The sequence below is a fragment of the Alosa pseudoharengus genome, unplaced genomic scaffold (assembly GCF_046254945.1).
Source record: "Alosa pseudoharengus isolate Yale_2024_CS ecotype anadromous, Long Island Sound unplaced genomic scaffold, YU_APseudo_1.1 YU_APseudo_1.1_scf_24, whole genome shotgun sequence".
Taxonomy (NCBI): domain Eukaryota; kingdom Metazoa; phylum Chordata; class Actinopteri; order Clupeiformes; family Clupeidae; genus Alosa; species Alosa pseudoharengus.
The window spans coordinates 7945136-7971886 of NW_027468689.1; the positions used below are offsets into that span (position 1 = coordinate 7945136).

General features: G+C 42.0%; 3 protein-coding genes, 1 non-coding gene and 1 gene segment (V, D, J or C); 2 read left to right on the plus strand and 3 right to left on the minus strand.

Annotated features, from left to right (window-relative positions):
• Positions 1–234: 234 nt before the first annotated feature.
• LOC143141894 (immunoglobulin kappa variable 1-39-like) lies at positions 235–1045 on the minus strand. The segment is given in 2 exon segments: positions 235–818; positions 979–1045. Coding segments are annotated over 2 exon segments (384 nt in total).
• A 6932-nt stretch (positions 1046–7977) lies between these two features.
• Positions 7978–11001, minus strand: LOC143141895 (tumor necrosis factor ligand superfamily member 11-like). Its single transcript, XM_076302575.1, has 3 exons — positions 10823–11001; positions 9178–9325; positions 7978–8605 (listed from the first exon to the last, which is right to left on the minus strand). The coding sequence occupies exons 1-3, from the start codon at positions 10970–10972 to the stop codon at positions 8142–8144; spliced, it is 762 nt and encodes a 253-aa protein (XP_076158690.1). The 5' UTR covers positions 10973–11001; the 3' UTR covers positions 7978–8141.
• Positions 11002–14936: 3935 nt separating this feature from the next.
• mtrf1 (mitochondrial translational release factor 1) lies at positions 14937–20761 on the plus strand. Its single transcript, XM_076303008.1, has 9 exons — positions 14937–15642; positions 15796–15893; positions 15997–16078; positions 16196–16303; positions 17557–17729; positions 18727–18844; positions 19183–19319; positions 19515–19613; positions 20298–20761. Exons 1-9 carry the CDS (start codon positions 15273–15275, stop codon positions 20436–20438), a joined length of 1326 nt encoding a protein of 441 aa, XP_076159123.1. The 5' UTR covers positions 14937–15272; the 3' UTR covers positions 20439–20761.
• A 325-nt stretch (positions 20762–21086) lies between these two features.
• On the minus strand, positions 21087–25729 carry wbp4 (WW domain binding protein 4). Its single transcript, XM_076303010.1, has 10 exons — positions 25601–25729; positions 25298–25370; positions 25143–25205; positions 24710–24833; positions 24186–24392; positions 23327–23400; positions 22953–23022; positions 22565–22755; positions 22092–22297; positions 21087–21801 (listed from the first exon to the last, which is right to left on the minus strand). Coding segments are annotated over exons 1-10 (1218 nt in total). The 5' UTR covers positions 25603–25729; the 3' UTR covers positions 21087–21593.
• Positions 25730–25963: 234 nt separating this feature from the next.
• trnae-uuc (transfer RNA glutamic acid (anticodon UUC)) lies at positions 25964–26035 on the plus strand. The gene has a single exon. It is a non-coding gene; the product is annotated as a tRNA-Glu (tRNA).
• The last annotated feature ends 716 nt before the right edge of the window (positions 26036–26751 follow it).

Below are 26751 nucleotides of genomic sequence, written 5' to 3' on the forward strand. Positions count from 1 at the left end.
ATGGTGAGGTACTTTATCATCACTAATAGCATATGGCAATCAATAAGCAATACAAGGATACAAGGAAGTTTATTGTCACATGCATATAGTTACTGGAAGTAAGAAATGCAGTGAAATTATGTCTGGTGTCAGCCTATTTGTGCATTAATGGGGGGGTAAAAAGTGCAGTAGAAGAGGGGTTTAGTAGATTAAGTGGCAAGGGCTGCATAAGAAAGGTGGGGGAGGATTGGGATTGGGTGGGGGGCACCAACAAGGAGCACCCAAGAGCAATATATAATATATATAATAGCAATCTATATAATCAACTTAAGAATATATTGTCTGATATGGTATTATCTTCTGAAGAGGATCAGGTGTAATATCATGATTAGGTTCTGACTTCACTCTGCACCACCAGCAGGGGGCTCCACCTGCAGCAGTTGACTACACTCACTGTGCCACCTGACTGACTGAGAGAGGTTGAGGTTTTTGTAAGAGTCCGTATCACTGTGTAGACACCCAAGTACTGCTATCAATTCTATGAGCACTCATGCAGTAATAATGTCCTGCATCTTCTCTCTGGACTCCACTGATGGTCAGACTGAAGTCATTCCCAGATCCACTGCCACTAAACCGAGATGGAATACCAGACTGGAGGCTGTTCACTCTATAGATGAGGAGTTTGGGTTTCTCTCCAGACTGCTGTTGGTACCAGGAGATGCATTTTGGACTACAGTCATAATTAATACTTCCACTGCGTTTACAGCTGATTGTGACTGTGTCTCCTGGACTGGTCGATATGGCTGGAGTTTGAGTAACGGTCACCTGTGCCCTGGAGTCTAAAGAAAGAAAGAAGCAATATCAGAATATTGTTTGTGTAAACAAACTAGTTTAGTAAATACTACAGTAGAGTGTTTACATGGCGCATAATAATTGTACTGCATCACAGCAACATGTGCCAGTGTGTAGATGTGTCAGCACTCCAACTCCCAAACTCACCTTGGATGTAGAGGAGCAGAGAGGAGATGAAGAGGGTGATGAACGCCATTGTTGTGGATGATGAGGACAGTAGTCAGTCATGAAGCCCTTAGCCGCTCTAAAAACATGAAGATACGGGGAGAGCATGCAAACTAGCATCTCTATGGAAATCAGCTTCCTGACGTCACACTGAGCTGCACACAGCTATCACACACACACAAGACGCTAAAGGTGCTTGCACACCGCCCCGACAAACACCAAAAAATACCAACAAACACCAACAAACTCCAATAATCTCTCCATTACAGGAATCTTTTTTATCATTTGCATTTCCACTGGATACTGCATTTGACTATATTTTTTCTCATTATTTCACCTTTATTTAACCAGGTGAAGCCCACTGAGACTTTCAGCCTCTTTTACAAGGGAGCCCTGACATAGAAACATAGACATATAGACATTGCACAAAAATAAGATAAAACATAGAATAAGTACAGGAAAGACAGGTTCAACAAAAACATACATAACACTGGGAATATTAAATTGCAAGACAAGTACAGCAAAGCAAGACAGATAACACACAACACAGAATAACTGAATGGTTAGTTAGTGAAAGCATTTACAACTGTCAGATTTAAGATGCTTGAGTAATTGTTTACTACCGGTATTACTTTAGTAATTGATCACTAAAGCCCTGAGCAGAGCAGACTGCTCTCAGTAGGGTCCAGTCTCTATTCTGATCAGGCGGCTGCTCTCTTGGCATTAAGTCCTCATGTGGAGCGCCACTATAGGCAGCTTAATCACATGCTGTGCTGCAGTTTTTGTTCTTTGTCTTTTTTATTCCAATTTTATGTATTTTCTTCCAGTCATGCTGAAATGCTGTCCCTGATAAAAAATGTCTTTTTTTGTCCATTTTTAGGCTCTAAAATAAAAGGTGAACTTCAGTGTGTGTCTTTTTTTAAGTAGCAACATGTCAAGTGATGCTGAACATATTCAGTAATTTAGTTGCTGAAACACAACTTTCAATCTAAAACAGCCATGTTGAAGATTTCTATACTGTACACCTTATTATAAAAAACTGTTTAAAATACATTGCCCTTGTTTTTTCTTGAGACAGTTAAACATCTGGTAGTGGAGTTGGTCTATTTGGGGATCTGAAAAAGCACCCAACCCTGACTATGCAAATAGTATCAGCAGAGCACAAACTCCCTGTTTCACAACCTACAAGAGTCTAAACCACCACATCACATGATGTATTAATTCAACACAATGCTTTTCTTTATAAGATAGTAGTGATGTGAAATTACAATTGTTACATAGTTTGCAATTTACAATAGAGACATTTGCATTATTTATATAGACCATTTCAGCACCACAGCCAGACAGGACAGATCCCCACACTTGTACTAGTCATACTGCACACCCTGTAGGCCACCAACCATCAGGAAGTACATTATGATGAGCATTTGCACTGTCAGTACACGGTCCAGTGATCTGGCAAAGGGTCTTGTGAGTAGGCCTACAGGCGGTGCTTAAATGTATTATTCCATCCCTATTGGCGCTAGAAGTTGTGTGAATTGCCTAGTTCTAAATGTTTGCATTTATTGATGGCAATTTTGCATGTAATGGCACAATAACATTAAGCGAGAGTGTGAATATGTTCATGAACCCTCCTCCCAATAATAAGCGTGATCACTTTTAACAATCACCTCAGCCACATTCACCAAGCTATTGATCAGGATACCCACTCTTGCAGACTGACGTGTATAGAACACCCTTCATGTCGGCTTTTCTTGCATGCTCTGTGTCTGTTGCATTAGAGTACAGGCTTTAACTTTCAAAACCTAAATTATTCAGTCATAATCATAATTAGGTTTAACTATGCACACCAGGTCATATGTTCTTGGTGTTGGTAAGGCCCCCAACTTAAAGGAACCGTATGTAAAAAATGTATTTCAATTAATCATAAAATTGCCCTGATATGTCACTAGACATTAAGAAATCATGTTCATTTCAAATACTTATATCACTGACAACAGTAGTCTGGCCAGGATATTGTCATTTATAAAGTGAAGTTGCAGCCCTCAACTGATGTTGATGTTGTCATGTTGTGTTTTGGCCTAATGCGCCACCCTCCACCTATCTACTAATCACAAAGTCAGTAGTGTTTCGTCATCCGGTTGCCAACTCTGCCAGTCAGAGGGGAGGGGAAGGAGATACACCGCTCTACAGTAATTTGAAAGTGATTGTAGTACCAGTTTTGGCCACAATCTTACATACGGTTCCTTTAACCATGAGTAGGTCTATACAAATATTCCAGGTCTTCCTCACAACCTGCTAGTTTCACCCCAAAAGCCTGTTGACTGACATGCTACATTTTAAAAGAGATGGGAAAACAAACCCTTGCCATTCGCTGATTTACTGGTAGACCTTAATGCAAAGTTTAAAAGAATCTCATTAAGTATGTTAGATATTAATACAGACCCTTTCAATCTGTTCCAAGAGCGTTTCCGGTTTAAACCTTCAAAATCAATACAGATAAGTTGTAATTAATATTTATCAATCAGATATTAGCGTAGTGCCTCTACAAAATGTCAATGTTTGTTTATCCCCGAGGTAGCCTACCATTAGCTCAATGTTGTTTTCTGTGCTACGGGAGATGCCTTGGCAACACAAGTGTGTTTATAGCTGAAAGGGTGTACACTGCTGAAATTGCTGTTTTAACTGTCTGGCTGACTCGTCTCAGCAACGATACCTTTCATTAGACCGAGTGCTGGCTGCAGATTTGGCCTATGGATTTGACCTACTGACACCATTGTTTGTTTCTCTATTCTTCTGTTGCCATCTAGTGGACAATGGTACAATGACAATTGACTAAGCCCCAATTACTGAAGAAATACAGACCACGCAAACTGTTAAATTTACGTTGTTTAAATGTAATTGTTGTTTAAAGTATTAAGGGAACTGAGAAAGGTATTCATATATTAGATTTTAAGTCAAGAACAACTATCTTGTGCAAGCACTTTGTCTCAATAACAACAAAAAAACAAAAAGCGGAACTCATGAATGAGTGAGTATTGAGCGATCTTCAATAAAGTGATCTTCAATAAAGCTGCAACATCATTGCCACATTTTATGATGTCTCTGATGGTAAATAACATGTTTCCCAACAAACAAGCAGACAGCTAACTTTCAAACTGAAGGTCATCATCTCAACAAACTTTGTGAACTTCATCAACTTTAACTTTCCTCTCTGATTTTTGCATTGTGATAAATCATGACACTCTCCTAAGTTAATACTGATTTTCTTTGATGTAATCTAGTCATTCATCAGACATTTTATTATTTGTTTTTATTGAACTTTGGCACATTGATGTATAAACTAACAGGCTAACTGACTGAACCATATGATTCGGGATAATTTTGTTGCGATGATAAGTAATTTAGGGTATTTTTATATGAAACATGATCAGGGATAATTTTGTTGATGGTAAATAATTTAGGGTATGTTTATGAAGAAAAATACATCTTTCATGAGATGGGTCAGCTCCAAGGAGCTCAGCTGAAGAGTTAATGTTTGAATAACACACAGGCTTATACATGATGGTCACCTGCTAGAAAGACTCATTCATGATCATCACTAAAGACTTATTTATGATCATCACCAAGAAAGACTCATTCATGATCATCACCTAGAAAGCACCTTCTGACTGGAATAACTTACCAGCAAATGTTCGCTCCATCTCATCTTTCAGACTGTTCAAACATGCCTTGGCAACTCATTTTCAAACTAACTGTACATGTAGACTTTAACTATTTTCTCATACTTCTCTAGCTACTGAACCACTTTATTTTTTTAGCTACTGATCCACTCAATATTTTTGTTCTTTTCATTTTTCTCATTTTTATTTACAGTAACACTTGGATATACTCTGAATCTTCATTATTCCCTGTTACTTATTATGCTGTAATTGTAGCTCTGTGTGTTACTTATTATGCTGTAATTGTAGCTCTGTGTGTTACTTATTATGCTGTAATTGTAGCTCTGTGTGTTACTTATTATGCTGTAATTGTAGCTCTGTGTGTTTTTGTTGTTGTTGTTGTTTGTTTTGAGTTTCTTATTGTGTTGATTGTCTTGTTATGTTCTGTTTTTCTGTTATGTATTGTGTCCATATGTGTGTCTTGTTTCTATTATATTTTGTCATGGACCCCCTCGAAAACGAGATGGTACATCTCAAGGGGCTATCCAAATAAAAGAATTTCGACTCATTCATGATCATCACCGAGAAAGACTCATTCATGATGATCACCTACTAGAAAGACTTATTCATGATCATCACTAAAGACTTATTTATGATCATCACCTAGAAAGACTCATTCATGATGATCACCTAGAAAGACTCATTCATGATGATCACCTACTAGAAAGACTTATTCATGATCATCACTAAAGACTTATTTATGATCATCACCTAGAAAGACTCATTCATGATGATCACCTAGAAAGACTTATTCATGATGATCACATACTAGAAAGACTTATTCATGATCATCACCTAGAAAGAGTCATTCATGTTTATCACCTGCTAGAAAGATCTATGAATTGCTCTCCATTCCAATTGGAGGTTACTGAGCCTTTAGCACATTATACTTTTATGGTTTAATTTTTTATTTTTTCAGCTTTAACTCATGTAGGCTACACTTAAAAATCACAAACTATAAAAATCTGGACCTGTTCCGCATTTAATTCCAGTCTTGTGGTTCCTCAGTGGGGTGGTGAGGTAGATGTGTTTATAGTTTTGTAATCTGTGGAATTATTAGAATGTTCATCCAATGTTCACACAACACTCATTACTTTTCCATGTTAGGGTGGAAAGAAAAGTTCCTTGTCAGGGAAAATGTTTATGAAATACAGATGTTTAATATGTTTTTTTCTTTTCTTCCTGTTTGTGTGTGCTTCCCGGGCATAGACCAGACACCTTAAAGTGTTTTGCACCATGGCTATTCCATACCTCTAACATATTGGACAAAGACCTATTATAGACGATGAATATTATCTAGACCAAAGAACAATTCCTTGTGGATGGAGTGACCTCTAACAACTGCACATTAAAAATGTCAGAATCAAAACATATGTGCCATGATCACACCGTACCAAAAATGACGGCATTTTTTTATGTCAAGGGTGTAACAGGACAACCTAAAAATGGGAACCATGTGTCTAACAGATTGACATGTTGGGGTAGGATGAGGCCTTTCCCCCTATCCACAGGATGTAAAACACATGTTTTCAGAGCCCAAAATAAGGTTATAAGCAACAGACGTCATAAAAGACCAAGTGGGGTAATCCCCCAAGGACTTATCTCTTATTCAGCCTCGTTCAGTTCCTTCCCTTGTGTTGCCCTAATTGTTTTGTTTTTCTTATTTGGAAGTGATCCAGGACACATCAAGTTTTTAACAAGCAAACATAACAAAATTAGGACACTGTAAAATGCCCCCCTGTACAGTTAAAGACTTGTTAAATCCCTCCTTTCAGAACAAATGACACCAGTCTTTATAATGGAATGTGCTGTCATAATTCTGGTGTGATGCGGATGAGTGGGGTGAATGTGGCGTGGAGACAGCGGAATGCCAGATAAAGCATTCCGGATTAACATGACTGTTCTAAGGGCATGTAAGGTAAGGAGGCTGCCATCTGGACTGAGTCAAACACTAAAATAGAACATCCTGCAGGTCTTCTCCGAGGCATTGTTTTGAAATGTCAGTGTGGACATCCAATGAGTCAGCTTTATTGGCATGACTGAAAAAGTTACAAAATTAAAAATGTACACAAAATGAAAAATACAAAGTTTAAATATTTGACATACAGTATCTCTCTCTCTCCCTCCCTCTCTCTCTCTCTCCCTCCCTCCCTCTGTATGTGTACGATTCAGCATCAAATATTATGACCTACACAAATGTGCAATGCAGTGGTGGCATAACATTATAATGAATTAAGCCTAAAACTCATACATTGAAAACAACAAAAAATAACTACATCGCAACAGGATAATTTTAAAACGTCAATGCCATCACTGAAGCTCTACAAATCACTAACAAAAAAAACTCAAGAGGCACCCCTACAAGACTCGACAGGCAGACCAGCGAAACTTTAGCAAGACCCGCCATGATGATTGTGTAATGGCCTCCAAACACTCCGGATCTGATTTAAAAGAACTGCTTTTTGCTTAGTGCAGTTGTCCTGTAAAAGCCACCCCCTGAACGCTTACTCATGTTTTACGGCATCCAACTTGCACAGATTTGCTGACATCGCCTCCTCTTTGAGAAAAACAGTTCTTCTCGGCATGTCATCTGGGAAACAGGTTGTTTCCGACTACACGTCAACACTGTGGATTCCTTAAAGACCTTGAGTGAAGTTTAATGCTAAATGTTTAATCAGATGTTTATATTTATGTCGTGTCTGTTACTGGTGGTAGCAGACTCCCTACCACACTTCATTATTTACTCCTTTAGCCCTGAATACAGATGTTTACAATTAAGGGAACAAAGCACATCTTAAACTCATTTGTGTCTAGTTTATGGTAAAGCAAACTAAATAAATTAAGACTGAAGACAAAAGCTAACTACAGTACATACCACAGATTTCTGACTTTCATCAGATGAAGGTCAATACTAATGTTCTTACGTTCTCTGACATGTAGCCTACATACATTCTACAAAATGTACATACATTCTACAAAACCCGATCTTCAGGCCAGTGGCAAGCTCTGTAGCACTCCATTCATGTCCTCTGCATGGTTGGTCTATGTTTTTGTTATACAAATCCTTTTTTCCTTATGATCTTAAGAATAGCTAAACTATGAGCTAAACTATATAGGCTGTGGTGTGAAACAAGGCTCTATTACAAAACACATTGAAGGACCACACACACACACACACACACACACACACACACAGACACACACACACACACACACACACACACACACAGACACAGACAGACACACAGACACACACACACACACACACACACACACACACAGTTCATCCATACAGTCTCTCGATACCACTGTCATTATGCAATCAAGTTGGATTCATACATATCACAATGATCAGCACATGTCCAGACCAGACGTCCAGTTTCCTCTCAGTTCCGTCTGTCCAGCTCCGCCCAGCTGCGCACTTCACTCGGCTATCCTGAACGCCCCAAAGTAACTGCCCTCTGCCTCAGGGTCCAGCATCCAGGCATTGGAAACGCTGACGTAGAGGCCATCTCCTGCTCGCAGAGCCACCACGCCTCCCTGGTGCTGGCAGGACATGTGATAGCCACTGGGCCTCCAGCGGTGTGTGCTACCGGTCTTCATGACCACACTCGATCGGAGGGGGGAACCACGATTGGGCCGTTCCAGGAAAATGTACTGGATCAACTGGACCGGGCTGGGAGAGGGCAGCGCGTGATGGCCCAGGTTGGAGGACTCCGGACGAGACGGAAGGCTCACCTCTGGCTCATTGTAGAAGCGAAAGCAGGTTTGGGCGTACACGTAGTACTGACCGGGCTTTCGGAACAGAATCCGCCCATCATGGTACTGAAGCTGGGCAAGGTGACCTCGGTCAGCACTCCAGTGGACTATGGTGGCGTGGACATCTCCTAAAGACAAAAGCCGTCCTGGTCACACTATACAGACTGGGCCACTTTACAAACTCTACAAATACACATGAAAAACTCACTTTTCTTCTAACTATAACCTCATTCAGCTCCAACCCTGGGAAATAGATACACATTGCCCATACATTAACAATCTTAAAGGGAAACTATGGCATTTTTCAACCTACAAATTTGGTGTTGCTTAAAAACATCTAAAAATCAGACCCAGGTTGGAAACTATTTCCACTTTAAAGCAATAAGCCTATCTGTGAAAAACAAATAACAGCCGGCAACTGTGAAGTGGAACAGTCCCTCAGACTTGCTTATAACAAACCGCTGTTAAACTGTTGACTATAAACAAGGCAGGAAGATGGGTCTGTGAAGGTGTACAAGGCTCCGGAATGTGAGAGGCTGTAGAATATTCCCCACAAGTCCCATCTCACCACTGCAACACTTACACTCCTAAATGAGAGACTTGTCTTGGACACTCACCCTGGCCATCTCACCTACCTAGAAACACACTGCAACACTTGAATAAGGACACTCCTAAATAAGAGACCTTTATGGACACTCACGCTGGCCGTTTGAGCTTGGAGGTTTTATGGGCAGGTAGGCCACTGGGGTCCTGCTCCTTTGCCTTTTAGGGTTTCTGGACTGATGCTGATTCTGCTGAGGTTCAGTTGGAATCTCTCCCACAGCTGGGCTCCTTTCCACCCCATGCACCTATCAGGGACAAAAAAACAAACATCAGTGAAGTGTTTTTTGAAAAATGGATTTCGTCTTCAAAATTAGAACTGCCATAATAGGCACAGGACCTTATTTGAACGTTAAGTCATAATTCATCCAAAGGCTCTTAAAACTAGATGTACCGCAGAGCGGTACAAAATATGACCGCCGCCCAGTCCAGCACCTTTTTTCCACAAAAAGAAATCACGCTGAAAGGCCTATATGATTCTGTCTCACTAAATTGCATTATCCACACTCAATTCTCACTGGTATCTGCTAGACAACAAGTACCAAAACATGATTAGTTCATAGATTTCACATGTAAAATTAATTTTATACAACCCCACCTCCATCTTGCCTGTTCATAATTCTGAGAAATTCTTGATTGTTTGTGTTATGTTTATGTTATGTGTGTGTGTGTGTGAGTGTGTGTGTGTGTGTGTGTGTGTGTGTGTGTGTGTGTGTGTGTGCGTGCTTGTGTGTGTGCCTGCGTATGTGCCTGTGCATGCAAGCGTACATATGTCTACTGTGTGAGTATGTGTCATACGTATGATTACTGTGAATGTATGTGTGTGTGTGTGTGTATCTGTTGTGAAATGGGTTAACATGACCCCTTGAGATCAACATACAAAAAAAAATGGTCCTCCTAAACCCTACGGTTTTCGAGATATTCACAGAAAACTGTGTCTGCCCTACCCTCCTTTGGGGGGTCCAGTCCAGCGGGGGGGCTACAGATCAAAACGAAAAACGATGGTTCCATGCTATCCATGTGGGGTTACATGCCCACCAAGTTTCGTGTACCCCGGTCTTTCAGTGTCCCGGGACTCATTGACGGAAATTTGGGCATGCGAAAAAAAAAAAAAAAAAAAAATCTGACTAAACCTATATGACCGGTCATAATAAGGGCCTCAAAATAGTTTCTAGAATACAATCTCATTTAATGGTGGCCGTAGTTTACGCTTAAACACTGAGCAACCATCACCATTTTTTGATGGTGAAATCTAACACCTTGTAAGATGTAACACAGCAAAGTTAACGAACACCTGGAACATCTGTGTGGGTGGAAAGCAAAGCATCACAAAGCTATAGCAGCGTCCAGCTGTTTGATGCGCTGCCCACAGACCTAACGTGCGATTTCTCTCCTGAATCATTCTCCACAACAAAGCAGCCACAGATGTGAATATACCAAGTGTGAATAACGCAACGCCACAAGAATCTGTGTTTCACGAAACAATTTTCCATTAGCCTACAACATAAAATCCCACTAGATAAAACATTTCGCCGTTTCAAATCTATGCAAGGGAATTTGAACAGCGTGCAAAACAATGCGCAAACTCTTGTGAACTAATACAAAGCAGCCAATTTTGGGATTACGGTGAAACAGACTTGATATCCAGACATGTTTGCCTAGAATCAAGACGGATAACAACATGACATGTAAACTCAGAACAAACGTCAGTGGAAAAACTGGGGATCGCTCATATTATCACTAACCTGAAAATGCCCTGTAAGATGCAATCCAACTATCACACAGCATAAAATTTGCATCAATGCCATTATAGCAATGATGACCGTGACGGGTGCTCTAGGAGTCATCAGATAAGGCTGAATAAGTCTTGACGTCCGGGGTTCCATGTATAGCATTTGTCTTATTAGCCTATCGCAGAAACATAAAACTCTGAACGCAGCAGACTTGGAGTTCAGAGGTGACCTACAGACTGCCAATGTCTCTCTCATTGTGCTCTCCGATGATCGCCTCACTGCTTTCAAAATAACGCCCATCCCTCTCATGGTAGCCTAGTCTTCCTGCAGATATAGGCTACTTAAGACTTAGTTTACATCAACTGATTGATTGATACTAAGCCAGTTGAGTCCATGGTTGTCTGCTGCAGTCACTCGATCATCACAGTAATTTGAACCAGTTAAACTGTATAGGCTACTTCTTGAAAAAAAAAATCCTCATACGAAAACACCGGTTTAAAATGAGCAGCTGACTGGACAATAAAGTTGTCAAAGTTGCATTTTTATAAGCTATTAGGCAGTACAGCACTTGATATCCAACACTGACTGCACTTGCAGTTGTGAGACAAGCGAAATTTTAAGACGCTAACGTTAAGGACAGAGGCGACAAATGACACAGCAATCACTGAGACAGCAATCATCTACGCATGCAATGTTCTGGCAAAGTGTTCATCACACCGTTCTATCTCCCAAATACATAAGATGCGCACGATGGAACCATTAATCGAAGAATATCAAGTAGTTGCTAAATGTGAAATTATATAGATAACTATTTTGGTTCACACACACACACACACACACACACACACTCACACCTAGATTTTTTTTTATTATTGACCTGTGCATTAAAGGATTTGGCAAATTATTTTTTATTGACGTATGAAAAATTTAATTAGCAATAATGACATTAACTTTTTACTATGTTGATTAGTGTACCTGCATCATCCTGTCTTAAGCAGCTTTGACTGAATGAAATCAATTATTTGATTGATCACAATTCATGACACAAGTCAGGTAGTGAAAACACCTACTGCTTATGTGCTGCTTGGTTACTCACGAGAACAAACACTTCAGCCATCCTACAAAAAATATGTTATTTTGTGTTTTTTAAATCCCACCTGTTCCACCTTGAGAGCCCTTACAAAAATGAAATGTTTGCGGCAGATATGCAGCAAACTTGTGGGTGATTTGTGGGAAACAAATGAGTTCACTAGAAAATATTGCCAGAAGTTTGCCAATGTTGGCCGTTATTAACTTAATGCAAAGTTCTGGCACTGTGGTCACTGGCGACCACATTTGCCACTAGTGGCAAACTTCTCATTGTTGCCAGAACTTTCCAACACTGGCAAACTTCTGGCAACAATGAGAAGTTTGCCACTAGTGGCAAATGTGGTCGCTATTGATTTGCCACCACATTTAGCCAATAATGGCAAACTTCCAGTGAACTTCTGGTGACAACCCTAATTTGCATATTACATTACTGCAAATTTGCTGCAACATTGCCAAAAGTTAACCACAACTGTTTGCCAGAAACCTAATTTGTATGTGAAAATATGTCACAAGTTTGCTGTTTGCCAGAAACCTGAAATTTCCATTTGTGGATACAGGTGCTAAAGGCTCTGTCTACTCCTTCACACTGATGCCAAGCCAATCTGTAACAGTTACAACATCCCACAATCGAACAGGAATAATAAGCACAGTCCTGGGCCTCCTATTATTATTTTAATATATCTCAGAAAACTACACACAAAACTCTCAGAAAACTCCTCATACTACTCAGGAACCTATTCGGGAAAAATCTTTTTGCTGTACTCTTGTAATTGTGTTTGACTCATTTAGAGCCGAGCTGTTCCAGTAAGCTTCTGCTTGGTCAGGCAAGTGCATGTCTGGGGCTTCTCCCTGCTCCTCATTTTCCGCTTGCTCTTCATTCTCCATTTGGAGATCAACGGTGCTTGAGTCAGTGCCTGGGAGGCCCAATATATATTCAGTCAAAGTTGAGATGCATGACCAGGGACATCACTAGGATTGAAAGATGGGGGGGGGTGTCAATCATCAAACAATATTCAATGTTCAGTGTAATTGTACTATTAAGCTCTTTGGTCATTGTAATGCTATATCGTTTTCAAGACAGTGGCCCATATCTGCGAAAATATGATGTGATCATACGTTATGTCAAGGAAAAATACTTTGTGTCTCATGATTGTTACATTCATGTCACCTGAAGCATACTGGTAGAAATATCTATTCAAAAGCACAGTTGATCTGTGCATGCTATGATCAACTTTTGATTCTTTGATATGGAAACCAAATTAATTATTTTGGGCTATAACATTAGAATGTCGGCGGAAACTTGGATACCATGTAGAGATTTGCTGCTATTTCAAAACTCGGGAACGGCTTAGCCTTACGGAGCCCCTAATCCAAAGTTTAGTTTCATGTGCACATGAAACTTTCATGTGCGCACATGAAAGTTTCATGTGAAAAGGTTTTTTTGCGTGCGCACGTGAGACTTTCATGTGAAAAGGTTTTGCGTATGCACGTGGAAAGCTCCGGTTCCACTTTTTCTTGTGACATCTGTTTGATTTATGTGAGATAAGTACTCTGTGAGCAATTCAACAGAGAATAAGGAATGTGAATTCGGATGAATATTATATAATATATTTTTAGGGGGGCTTTTGATCATCCTAGGGTGGCTTCAGCCCCCCCCCCCCAAAAAAAAAAAGGCCTAACGACGTCACTGTGCATGACAGTTTGTACAGTATCTTTAGCATTAACTGTACAATTCTGGATTCTGGCTTTTACGGTATGAAAACAACTGGGAAAAGACTGTTGGAAAAACATTTTTAAATTCTGCTTTCACAAGCCTCAAGCACATAAAATGCCCACTCTCTGTATCTCACAACATTTCATCCTCCAAATCACTCAGTCAGTTAATATGCTTAAACCTATTTCCACAAATAATGGAAGGAAGCTTCTCTTAGCCAAGCTCACTTCCTGTTCCCTCTTCTCCTTAGACTGTCACATAGTTTCTGAGTTTTGGGGAGGTCCTCCTCACCTGCCTGCCATTGATATGAAAAATATCAGCATATGGTCAAAGTTATCTGTATGGACCTATGTGTTGGGTGTGGAGGAGAAGTGATCATTAAACAGAAAGGTTTTGAGATGTGCTTTGAAGAAAGGAAGAGAAGGACAGGAACGAAGAGGTTGGGGGAGGGAGTTCCAGAGTTTGTGGGCCAAGGCACTGAAGGACCTGCCACCCAGGGTGGAGAGTCTGGTGCGGGGAATAGCCAAGAGGGTCTAATCCAGCTGATGAGAGTCTGGAGCACGGGATAGCCAAGAGGTTTTGGTCAGAGGTTCTGAGTGAGCGGGAAGGAGTGTAAGAGGTCAGGAGGTCGCGGATGTAGGGGGGAGGAAGGTTGTGGAGGGCTTTGAAGGTGAGTAGTAGTACTTTGTATTTGATCCGGGACGGAATTGGTAGCCAATGGAGTTGATGGAGAATGGGGGTGATGTTGTTGTGATTTAGTGGGGAGACCAAGGAAAAGTGAGTTGCAGTAATCTAGTCGGGACATAATGAAAGAGTGAACCAAAGTCTGTGCATCACTAACAGAGAGGAAGGGTCGGAGGCGGGCAATGTTACGGAGGTGAAAAAAGGCAGTCTAGTGAGTGATTTGATATGAGGATCAAAGCTAAGGGTGGAGTCAAGCTGAATGCCAAGGTTTTTAACAACAGGGGTAGAGTGGACAGGTGAGCCATCAATGTTGAGAGTAAGGGCCTGTCCACACGGAGACTTTTTAGGTTAAACACAGAGGTTTAAGATGGGGAGATTTGGTGAGGATGCTTTTAGGGCCAATCAGCAGAATTTCAGTTTTGTCTGTGTTGAGCTTGAGAAAATTGTTTTGCATCCAAAACGTTGTAGCCTAAGTATTCTATTTAATTTGGGTGAAACTAGCTATCTCTTTCTATGGCTCTAACCTATATGAAACTGTCAAAGTTCTCAATGCATTCCAACCAGTAATGTCATAAGTGAGCTACAAAGAACTACATATCCCACAATTCTAAACCGGCGTCTCTTTCTCTTCCTGAAAATGGCAGAACAGCTTTCATCACACTGCAGCATGGTGGAAACATTCGGCTACTAGACTGCAAGTAAAATCGTGATTTGTAGTGTTGAGATTTTCAGAAAGCTCCAAGCAGATGACAGCCCGTGCAATTTATAAAAATCTGGATGGACTTAGAAAGCAAAAGTTGCCTTTGTGTTTTACGCGTAGCCGAGCCTACACCAGTCCTTAACATTAGGTTGTCGTCGAGGGGCATTTATCATGACCTTCAGTAGGCCTAAGTTGTAGACAAACCCCAAGAGGTCCTGTTACTATAATGTCTCAAGGAATTTGTTGTTAGAATTTACATAGGCCCTATACTCCTGATGACATTAAGATGGACCATATTCTGGAAATCGTGTGTACCGCGAAGCCACCACGGCATCGCTGTCAAATTGACTGGAATCCTGGGTAATCAGCTGATCTCCCGTTCACAAAACCACAGACTCCAGCCATATCGGAAGAATCATAAAATGACAGTACATTTGCTTAAGGATGAAGCTGTACAGAAGTACATACTCAGGCTTAGGAATGAATACAAAGTTGTCACTGGCACGTTACAAAACGCGAATCTAAGTGATTCTGACAGGCGACACTGTCACCAAAGACGAGTGGAACTGTTGCCTGTGGTAAACGCATTCACATGCACCGAAGACGCTGCAAAAGATCTTCAAGAAGTGGAGTCCTTTCTTCAAAGTACGCCTGATAATCTCATGTAAAATATTAATCTGAATACCCAGAAGTTCGCATCATAGGCTTGTGTTTATGGCGAGGATAAAAATCACCACAAGGTGGCGCTGTCTATATAGTGATCGTCGTCTTGACCTGTTCTGTTCTCAATTTTGAAAGGTACTATAGCGGACCCTACCCAAGACGAGCAAATGGTTGAGCTGCTTAGAAAAGAACAAGCTGAACTCACCAGAACACTCCAAGACTTAAATAAAGAAGTAAGAGTTTTTCTATAGCCTACTATCCAACTCTAATGTAGTTTAGTTATCACCTAATTTAATAGCTTCTAATTGATTTGCATATTTGTTTGAATTTATCCAGTTGATCCAGGCTCTGGTTCCACTAGATGAGCATGACGACAGCAATGTCATATTGGAAGTAGCATCTGGCAGGACTACTGGAGGTAACTGAACTGAAAGGCTATTTAACTGAACACACTCTCTGACAATAATACATTTTTATGTATTATACATTTGTGGGCTTTTCTTTCATAATTATGTCAGCCTGTTGCTATCACCAGGTGACATTTGCCAGCAGTTTACCCGTGAGATCTTCGACATGTATGAAGGTTTTGCCAGCTACAAAAACTGGCACTTTGACCTCCTTAATTACACTCCTGCAGACTATGGTAAAACTCACATCTCTCATACATTTTACACACACACACACACACAACGACAAGGTGCTTGTGGACCTTCTGTGAGTAAAGTACTTAGACTTAGGGCCCGTCCCATTTCTCCCCCCTTAAAACTTCCACTTGGTTTTGATTGCCCTCAACATTAAAGCCCCCTCGACAAGGGAAGTGGAGTTGAAGATCTTTCCCTATGAATTGGGACACCACTAAATGCAAATTAGCGTAGCGAACGTGCTCACCTACGTCACGCGCAGCGCCGACGTGTCTACAGGTAGTAGCCTTCTACTATTTTCATTCAGGAACATGCCCATTCCAGCGGTCGTTGTTGTGTGGGCTGTGCTGGTTTATCTACGTCTAGTTAATCAACAAAGATATTCGTGTTCATGTGAACGCCAGAACACCCACCTTAAATATTGACGAAACTACCCAGATCAGATATATAACGTTATTTGATGGGCAGACTCTCTCAAAGCACTCAGCAGATGTCATGAACATCGTCAGATAGCTTCGTGAGATATTTTCTAACATTAGTGTTCAAAACTCAACAGTCCATCAGATGTGCATCCAGCTAACATATTCCAACATATTCCGAAATTTTAATATGCTTATTTGCGAAAATATATGAACAATTTGGCCGGCTCGCTGAGCTCGCACGGTATCCAGGGTAATTTCATCTCCCACTTCGTTTTAAGGGGAAAATAGCACTTCCCCTTGCTCCCCTGGGACACCCTAGCCCTACACGTGCACGCGCAAAAACGAGGGTTAGGGCAAAAATCTAGGGGTAGGGGAGGTATTGGGACGGGCCCTTATAACGTCCTTTGTTTTTTCCCTTGCTTTGAATACACAAATAGGCCTACAGTTATGTGAACAAGGTTTCTTCCAAACATCTTGCTGCAGGGCAATTTCTCTCAGGTCTTGTGCATCTGTATAAGTTACTGTGCATCTGAACTTGCATTCTGTCCCTGTCGCCGTGTTGTGGTTCCTTGTGTAGTCCCTGTCACAGGGTTGTGGTTCCTCATGTAGTCCCTGTCACAGGGTTGTGGTTCCTCATGTAGTCCCTGTCACAGGGTTGTGGTTCCTCATGTAGTCCTTGTCACAGGGTTGTGGTTCCTCATGTAGTCCCTGTCACAGGGTTGTGGTTCCTTGTGTAGTCCCTGTCACAGGGTTGTGGTTCCTTGTGTAGTCCCTGTCACAGGGTTGTGGTTCCTTGTGTAGTCCTTGTCACAGGGTTGTGGTTCCTCTCGTAGGTGGACTGCACCATGCGGCAGTGAGAGTGTCTGGTGAGGCCGTTTACAGATGGCTGAAGTTCGAGGGGGGCACCCACCGGGTGCAGAGGATCCCTGAGGTGGGGCTGTCCTCGCGCATGCAGCGCATCCACACGGGAACCATGATGGTCATCGTGCTGCCTCAGCCCAACGAGGTAGCTACACTTCATACTTTTACTACACTTTTCAGCTAACATATTCACGCCAGTGGAGAATTACTGCAACTATGTATAAGTATATATACTCTTTTGATCCCATGAGGGAAATTTGATCTCATTTATCCCAATCCGTGAATTAGTAAAACACACTCAGCACACAGTGAGGTGAAGCACACACTAATCCTGGCACAGTGAGCTGACTGCAACAACAGCAGCGCTCGGGGAGCAGTGAGGGGTTAGGTGCCTTGCCCAAGGGCACTTCAGCCATGCCTACTGGTCGGGGATCGAACCGGCAACCCTCCGGTTACAAGTCCGAAGCGCTAAGCAGTAGCCCACGGCTGCCCCTCTAGAGCTGCGTACAAAATTGGATATGTTGCAAAAGGGGTTTCTGATGAGGAGTTACCCTTTGAGGGAGTCGAGAGGTTGGATTTGAACTAAAATGTGGATGTAATAACCAAATCAAATTAACCAAATAACAAACAAGCAAACAAAGAGTGTGAGATGGCATCATATAAGTTGTCAGTAGTGCATGGATGTATGTTTGCAATGTGTCTGAATGCTGTGTTGCAAAGCAAGAATGACCCTCTCAAGGTGAGAGGAAGCAGCCCTTTAAATGTGGACACCTGCTGCTCATTAGCTCCTGAGGCTTCCCGACACCTGTAGACACAGGCCATCACACCCACATAAATATTCCATTCAATATCATCCATTTCAAGCTGCAGTAGTCTACATTAACATGTACCTACATGTCTAAGCACTTTTAGGTTATTTCAATGAAAAGGTGTGAAATACAAAGGCACTCTTGAACTTTTGAAGTACGTGGTGGTGGGGGTTTGTAAAAAATGTAGAAGTGAGTGGTAATATTCCTAGTTGAGATTCTCCTATCAAAGATGATTTAGTTTGAGATGTTTCTGTAGTGTTGTATTGTATAAAAATGTATTTGATTTGTTTGAAGTTGTGTTAGCTCTGCTGTGGTACCAACTACATTCTTTAGGTGGAGATTCAGATTGACCCGAAAGATTTGAGAATCGACACTTTCAGATCAAAAGGGCCTGGGGGTCAAAGTGTAAACACGACAGACAGTGCTGTCCGAATTGTCCACTTGCCCACAGGTAGGAACATTTCATCATTCCTTGTTTTATTTTAAGTCAGTGTCATCCTGCCATCATTTAGATGTACACATGTACACTAGCTTTAAATAATGAATAAAATGTACTGATGACCTCACTGACTCAAATATCCGAGAGATACTGTACGAGACAGAAAGCACATTTGTGATGGTTGCTACAATTTTCTTCACAAGGACTTTGGTCACTAAAGATTTTCTGTTACAGGAGAATGACAAACCCTCTCTTTGTATGCTGCATCCTCAGGCACAGTGGCTGAGTGTCAACAGTCCCGTTCCCAGATCCAAACCCTCTCTTTGTATGCTATGTTTCTGCATCCTCAGGCACAGTGGCTGAGTGTCAACAGTCCCGTTCCCAGATCCAAAACAAAGACACAGCCATGCGGGTACTCAAGGCCCGTCTGTACCAAAGCATCATGGGAAAACAAACAGAACAGAGAGACACAGCGCGCAAGCAACAGGTACTAGCGACCACTGCACAACACACTCACACACAACAGGTACCAGCGACCACAGCACAACGCACACTATCACACACACACATACAAAAAGACACAGTGCACAAGCAACAGGTACCAGCGACCACTGCACAACGCACACTAACACAAAAAGAAAACAGCGCTGAGTGACCACATCCATCCTTTTTTCTCCTGTAGGTGGGCACTCGGGCCCAGGCTGAGAGGATTCGCAGTTACAACTTCAGTCAGGACCGAGTGACAGACCACCGCATTGGCTACATGACTCGGGACATCAAGGTGAGACAGGCTTACCGGTACTTACCTTTCATCCTCTTCTTAGTGCATTCAAACTACATCTCAGATGACCTCTTTAGAAATCAATACAGACTATGAATGTTTGGTATTAAATGCGTATGGAAGTCTTAACTATAAAAGATTTATCACTTAATCGCCTCTTTGATGTGAAAGATAATCTGGAGTTGATATCCTCTTATGTGGCCAATCTGAAACCTCTCCAGCCCTCTATTGTTAAAGGTGCAGTCAGTAATTGTGCAGGAAGTCGCGTTTGTTTGTGTATATGTTTATATTTAAATTTATTAGTAGACGCTTTTGTCCAAACGAATCACAGCAGAGAAGTAGCCCACCCCTACCTTCAGTATTCCCAGAGAAACTCCACGCAGGGTTTTGTTTTTGTTTTTGTTTGGAGGACAGGCTGCCCCCACTTTATTTGTTTCCAGTGTTCGGAGCCTGGGCTGCCTACAGAGACAGTGTACTCACAGAATGGGCAGGTTGTGAGGAGATGATTAATAAATGTGAACAAAAAATTTTATGGACTTGATTGTTATGAATCGCGTATGATCACAGACTGCACCTTTTTAAGATATGTGCTTGCCGATCACTGACTGCACCTTTAAGACTTGTGCTTGCTTGCTTGCTTGCTTGCTTGTCAGTATGTGCTGTTGACCAGCTTCTGTGGTGCAGGAGTTCATGAGGGGTGGAGAGCAGCTGGAGGAGCTGATCTCGGCACTGCTGGAGCACAGTGACCTCAAAGCCTTGCTGGAGCTGGTGGAGAGCGACCGCACAAAGGGTGCAGAGCGACCAGCTACCAAGGAGGGAGACTAACCCAGGATCAGCTGCCGAGGAGGGAGACTGACCCAGGATCAGACCTGGTGGGCAGCTTCAACTGTTAACAGTGACAGACTCGTATGAAGTTACCGGACAGGTAAAGGGGAGGTTACTACTATACAGCCGGGAGATCATACAGTCTCCAGTTGTCCCTTTACCTGAGAGACCTACTTTAGACAGCTGATGGCATGACCAGGACGTTTTTCACAGATCAGGAAAGTCTGCCTTTCAAATGTAACCGGTTGGAAATGACTTTTGACTATGCAGAGATAACGTTATAGTAAGCTATAAAATGAAATGAATAAAATGTAATGGCAGCTGCTGTGGGTGTGGCTGAATGTATCTGAAAACACAAATGGGCGCACACACTGAGGCAGGCTCAGAGCCCTATCTCACACCAACATGCTGTTGGCAAACCTGGCAACCTGTAATGGCAACAGTATCTCTTTGACACACAGTTGATATGAGACAGCTGCCCAAATGAGTGGGCCAGTTACCCAATTAGTCCTGACTGGGTCCTCTATTCTCCTCTCAGACATGTTGAGTACTGAACTGCATTAAACTATGTAGCCTCCCCAATCAAATTAGTATTTAGGATGGAGAAGAGTCTGTAAACAGACCAAGGGCTATTAAATTGGGACAGCCTTATCCACAAAGGGAGATTTTACTTTGACAACATGAACTAAACAGACTAATGTCACTTTTCAAGCCAATCATAGAAAAATACCTTCGCATAAATACATGACACACTAATGAATCTATAACAGAGGGGGGTGGGGGGGGGGTTGATGCCAACCAACAACAAATAAAAAAAAATACAAATAAAAATCTCCATAATCAAATGTGTAGAGGAATTAAAGATGTGAAAGGACAAAAACACTCCTTATAAAGAATGTGTACTTATTAGCTCTTTGTTTCTCTGTGAACAGAGCTTTCAACCCTGGATGTGGCAACTCCTCCTGGAAAAGCTGCTTGAGCTCATCCACACATAAGCAACTACAATTTTGCAAAGACGTTTGAGATGACACTACACAACTCACACATAAACATGCGAGACTCCAGGGTGTGCCAAGAGAGCAAAAATAAATGTCAGCCTGCTGATTTCCTGAGCGTCCTCCACATGTCCCGTATAAAAATGGCCAGCGGAGATTCCTAGTCGTCCTTCCCCCGCTGGCGGAGGCTTCTGGACTTGCCATTGTCTGTCTTCCTCTTGCGGAAGGTGGCCCCCGCACTCCCCTCGTCCCCCAGGGAGGTGATGGTGCGCTCCCTGAATTTGGGCTTTGGCTCAGGAGGCAGCTCTGTGGGGGGTGGTGCAGCGCCCCCTGTGTCCACCTGGGGCAACTGCAGATCCACATTCTCACTGTCGGAGAGGGGAAGGTGGTTAATGTAACAAGTGGTGGTTAACGCCCCTTCCAAACAGTATATATGTACACTAAAGCACCAACATACTGTCCTCCGTGACCCCTAACGTGACATATCCACTTGATCACAAGTACAACTGCATCAAAACAAATGCTGCAAGCAGACAACACTGACATGGCCCATGGTGCACAGCATTTTATGATAAAGTAAAAGTTGTGGATTTCCCATCACTAGTTGTTGTGTATTGTTGTGTTGTGTGCTGTATATTGTTGTGTGTGTTGTACTCACTATGGGTCCTCCTCTTGTTGGATCCTCTCCCATAGTCCGTAGGGATTGATCCGGGGTTTCTTGGCGGGCGTTTCCTTCTCTTCTTTTGCAGGGTCACGTTCGGTAGAGCCTCCCGCACCTTCCTTCTCCTCTCCTTTGGCACCAGCGCCTCCTTCAGCTTCGTCTTCCTCCTCGTCAGAGGCCTCAGACTTCTCCTCTTTTCTTTTCTGGGGAGAAGGGTGTGTTTATCGTGATCAGCTCAACAATGTGAGGAGTTCTCACATTTACTAACACACAATTTAGATGAAAAACAAAAACACTGTACATGCTGTCATTTCGAGACTATGACCACACATACATGGATGTAGGCCAGTGTGTGTTGGACTCAGTGTGTGTGTGTTGCTCTGATGATGCATAGCTGCTGTGACAAAGCAATTTCCTGTAAAGGATTAATAAGGTATCAATCAATATCCTGTGTCTGACATGCATCTCACCCTGAAACTGATTTTGGGGACTCTGGGCTGTTTGGGCTCGTCAGCATCCCCAGAGGTCTTCTCTCCGTTGGAACTGTTCTCGTCCTCAGACAGGGGCTCTGGCTTAGGGGCAGACGGCTCATCCTGGTCCTCCACCTCGGCTGCTGCGTTCCCTTCTGAGGGGAAATCTGCAGGTTTTTCCCAGCTTGACTCTGGGTAGCGAGGCGAAGAACACAGAGGAACAAGCACATGTTGGACCACTGCGGTCATTCAAAACCATTCTGATTCTGACACACGGTCAATCTTTATGTTGTGTTTCACTGGTCTCTTCAGTTGTGCTGCCCTAAGTACAGTACTTTCAGCTTTACACAGATCTTTATGCCACTGAAGGTCATGGTCCCTAACTCACCACCGGTTTCTGTGTTGTAGTAGTAAGTGAATCCATCTGGACTCAGTGCCTCCATCCACGGGGAGCCCGACTGCATAGTGAGAAAACAAGATGAATCCAAAGAAAAACAGATTTTCACAGACCTGTGGCTAGTGGCCCTGTGGCTACTTGGTTGACTGATAACTAGGGCTGTTACTAACAATCATTTTCATAATCTCGATTTTCTCATTTTCTTGATTAATCAACTACCAAAATAGTTGGCAAATAATTAAAAAATTGACAACTAATAATTGAATCGATTAATTGTTGCAGCCCTACTGATTACAATAAAACTGAATACATTCATATGCGTGTGCTCGTATCACATCATATGATATTTGTGTGCTCATACCAACCTCATTCTGTTGTCCAGCTTGGGATGAAGCCTCACTCTGACCTTGGAATCCTTCTGGCTTATCCCATTGCGAATCTGCAGGCACACATACATAACCATTGATCTGTGGTTGAAAAGTTTGAGCCTTTCAAAAACAACATGTTTATGGGTGAAGTATGACTTTCCCTCCCAATAGCCTTCCTCTGGTTTATCTGGTGCTTGTAGAAATGTTGGACAGTTGTCAAAGAGGGTGTAGAATCTTTCAGAGTGTGAGAGAGAAGTGTTCAAATTAATGTTAAGAGTCATTTGTTAATATGAACTCATTATTTTCATTGTTGATAATTGTTGTTGTTGTTGTTATTATGTTTAGTGTAGCCCCCCCCCCCCCCCCCACAACTATCATTTTAACAATATAGTGTTTATATACTGTAAGACGCTTTGAACAAAAATGTCTGCTAAATCCATAAACAAGTGACCCTCACCTCCTGTGACTGTGTTGTAGTAACAGACCCTCACCTCCTGTGACTGTGTTGTAGTAACAGACCCTCACCTCCTGTGACTGTGTTGTAGTAATAGACCCTCACCTCCTGTGCCTGTTATAGTAATAGACCCTCACCTCCTGTGCCTGTGTTGTAGTAACAGACCCTCACCTCCTGTGCCTGTGTTGTAGTAACAGACCCTAACCTCCTGTGACTGTGTTGTAGTAATAGACCCTCACCTCCTGTGCCTGTGTTGTAGTAATAGACCCTCCTGTGACTGTGTTGTAGTAATAGACCCTCACCTCCTATGCCTGTTATATTAACAGACCCTCACCTCCTGTGCCTGTGTTGTAGTAACAGACCCTCACCTCCTGTGCCTGTGTTGTAGTAACAGACCCTCACCTCCTGTGACTGTGTTGTAGTAATAGATACGTCCGTCATCAGTCAGGCCTTCAACCCAAGCGTCGGCTTCACTGTTGCTGCTGGCCTCTGGACTTGGCCTCCTCTGCTTCTTGCTTTGTTGTTGAGGTCGTCGAGTTTTACTCTGAGGCTCCATGACTGCTTTACTCTGAGGCTCCACTTTACTCTGAGGCTCCACTTCAGTAGCACCTGTATCATCAAAAGCCAAAAGACCACTTCACTGAAACTGCTATTTGCATATCATGATTATATCATCATATGAAATTTCAGAACAGGTTTTAGCCATTTCTGTTGTAATGTTTCTCGTTTGCCTTTTTTACTGATGTCCTGTGATCTAGGGCTAAAAAACAACACACAATACACACAAAATAGCCTTTATAACAAAAATATGGCCTAATCCAGGACTGTGGAGCTAAGAAAGCTATTATGCATTATAATAATAAGGTATATTTGTATGAATTTTACATTCCAATTGTTTCATACATTGAGAACAGTTTTTATATTACCTGATTCTGTCTGAAGTCTTTTCATGTCCTCCTCGTATGCTTTTAGAGCTGCCTCCTCCATGGCTGCAAACTCCTTTGACATGCGATCCTCCTTCTTCGCCTGGTCAATGCTCTTCTTTTTAATCTGCAACAGGACAGGGCAAGGGTGGAGGGTGGGTATAGGGCGTCATGCACCAATAAAGTTGTCTGCGTATCATGCCAACTCTTATCTCCGCCAAACTCAGAGCAGATGGCACGTCAAATTGAGTTTACTTTTTTCCCTTATCTGAGACCTCAATGTTTTTTTTCCAGAATACAGCACCATCTGTTGGTATTTATAAGCAACATCAAGCTAAATATATTTTTATGAGTTGCTACCAACTTCTGGACAAGTACATTAGTATTGAGTGCAGGATGAGGAACAGAACAGCCTACGAAGGAAATATTACTTCACCTCTTCGATTTTTGCAGCCACATTTTGCTTGTGATTCTTCCCCCTTTCGTGAAATTCAACACTCTGTAGAAGATAATGTATAGAATATTCATGTTTAGAATCAATGGCAAGACGTAGGCTACTCTATCGTTATCTCTGACGGAAGAAACACTCACCGGTTTGTTGTCTGCTATCCAACACTTGCAGTATTGACAAAATTTCTTGGGCTGAGACTTCCAATAGTCAGCCCTAAGGTTTGCGATTGCCACCACGTACAAGGATAAAACATGCATTAATTCATACAAAACAGGCGACGGTTAAATATTTCAAAACGGTGCGTTTAAACAAACTGGTAAAGAAGGTGTGATGTAAATAAACTAACAACCAGTGTTCAACAATTAGGCTAGCCTAACAGTAGCTACTGTGAGCAGAGTCGTGGTGGTATACAATCGTTGTTTAACATCAGTAATGTTACTTACATTTTATATTGTCTTGGTCCTCTGTACTAAAACAGTCTTATTTGCAAAAATTACTCAAACATTTAGAAGAATGAAACTGAAGTCACCCCTTTTCGCCATGGAGCTCGAGAATTGCTGTCGCTTAAACATGACGTCACTATGCAATGGCTTCGCGTTTTACTGTCTATGGTTTTGAAGTCATCACACAAGAGAGACTCTTCAGTCTTCATGTGCAGCAAAAATACTTTTTTCTACTACCGTCATAGTGATAAATGATGCTGTAGAATGATACATCATATGTTCAACAGATTGATTGTCTGAATGTGGAGTATCTTTTTGACATCCAAACATTCTTATAGTCTTACTTTCACATATTGTGCTGTGTCCCATATGGTCTAGCGGTTAGGATTCCTGGTTTTCACCCAGGCGGCCCGGGTTCGACTCCCGGTATGGGAAGCAATACTTTTCTTGTCGGGAGTCTCAACCGTAGGTGGCCCAATTGATTGCTCTTTGAGACCATACTGTGATTATTTTAGTGTTGTTTATTTAACATTGACGCCTGTTCCCAAACTAGCCATTTTACTGCTTCCATGCACTGGTGTAACTAAGTGAAATTAAACTTAAATTTGTGCATTAAAGTCTTACAAAATCCTTTCAGAAGTACAGCAAACATATATTTATTTTTAAATGCAGTTGTTTACTGAATTCTAAAGTAAATAAAAGTAAAACATGGGCTCCTTTCCAGACCAACTGCAGAGCAAATTCAAATTTGCAAACAGGTTAGTCTGGGTTCACCCAGGCTAGTGTGTGTGTGTGTGTGTGTGTGTGTGTGTGTGTGTGTAGTAAAGTATGTACTCTGCAGTCTGCACACAGATGTAAATGCCCACTTCCAGAAGCTGTGATCAGGTGTCAGGCTATTGAAATGTCGACATGTCGTTGCAGCGCCCCGAATGCAATTTTAAGAAATTTGGCATGCATCTAAAAAATGCAATGCAACATGCAATTAATTTTGAGCTTTCACATCACAACATATTTGGTGCGTTCATTTTCAGGTAGCTGCTTACAGCGCTGTGCATGCTGGGATTGACAGAATAGGCTCATTTTTTATGCAGTTCTGCGCAGATCTAGCTCAACATGATGCATTGCACACTGGTTTGAACACAATGCATGCT

Coding starts and splice junctions, on each gene's coding strand:
- LOC143141895 (XM_076302575.1), bottom strand. CDS start 10,972: ATGCTATACATGGAACCCCGGACGTCAAGACTTATTCAGCCTTATCTG. Junction 9,326..10,822: donor ATCTTACAGGGCATTTTCAG/GTTAGTGATAAT, acceptor TGTCCCTGATAG/GTGCATGGGGTGGAAAGGAG. Junction 8,606..9,177: donor TCCAAGCTCAAACGGCCAGC/GTGAGTGTCCAT, acceptor TTTTGTCTTTAG/GAGATGTCCACGCCACCATA.
- mtrf1 (XM_076303008.1), top strand. CDS start 15,273: ATGACATTAAGATGGACCATATTCTGGAAATCGTGTGTACCGCGAAGC. Junction 16,079..16,195: donor ATCTGGCAGGACTACTGGAG/GTAACTGAACTG, acceptor TGCTATCACCAG/GTGACATTTGCCAGCAGTTT. Junction 19,614..20,297: donor ACATGACTCGGGACATCAAG/GTGAGACAGGCT, acceptor TCTGTGGTGCAG/GAGTTCATGAGGGGTGGAGA.
- wbp4 (XM_076303010.1), bottom strand. Junction 25,206..25,297: donor GGATAGCAGACAACAAACCG/GTGAGTGTTTCT, acceptor TATCTTCTACAG/AGTGTTGAATTTCACGAAAG. Junction 23,401..24,185: donor CTACAACACAGTCACAGGAG/GTGAGGGTCTGT, acceptor GTGTGCCTGCAG/ATTCGCAATGGGATAAGCCA.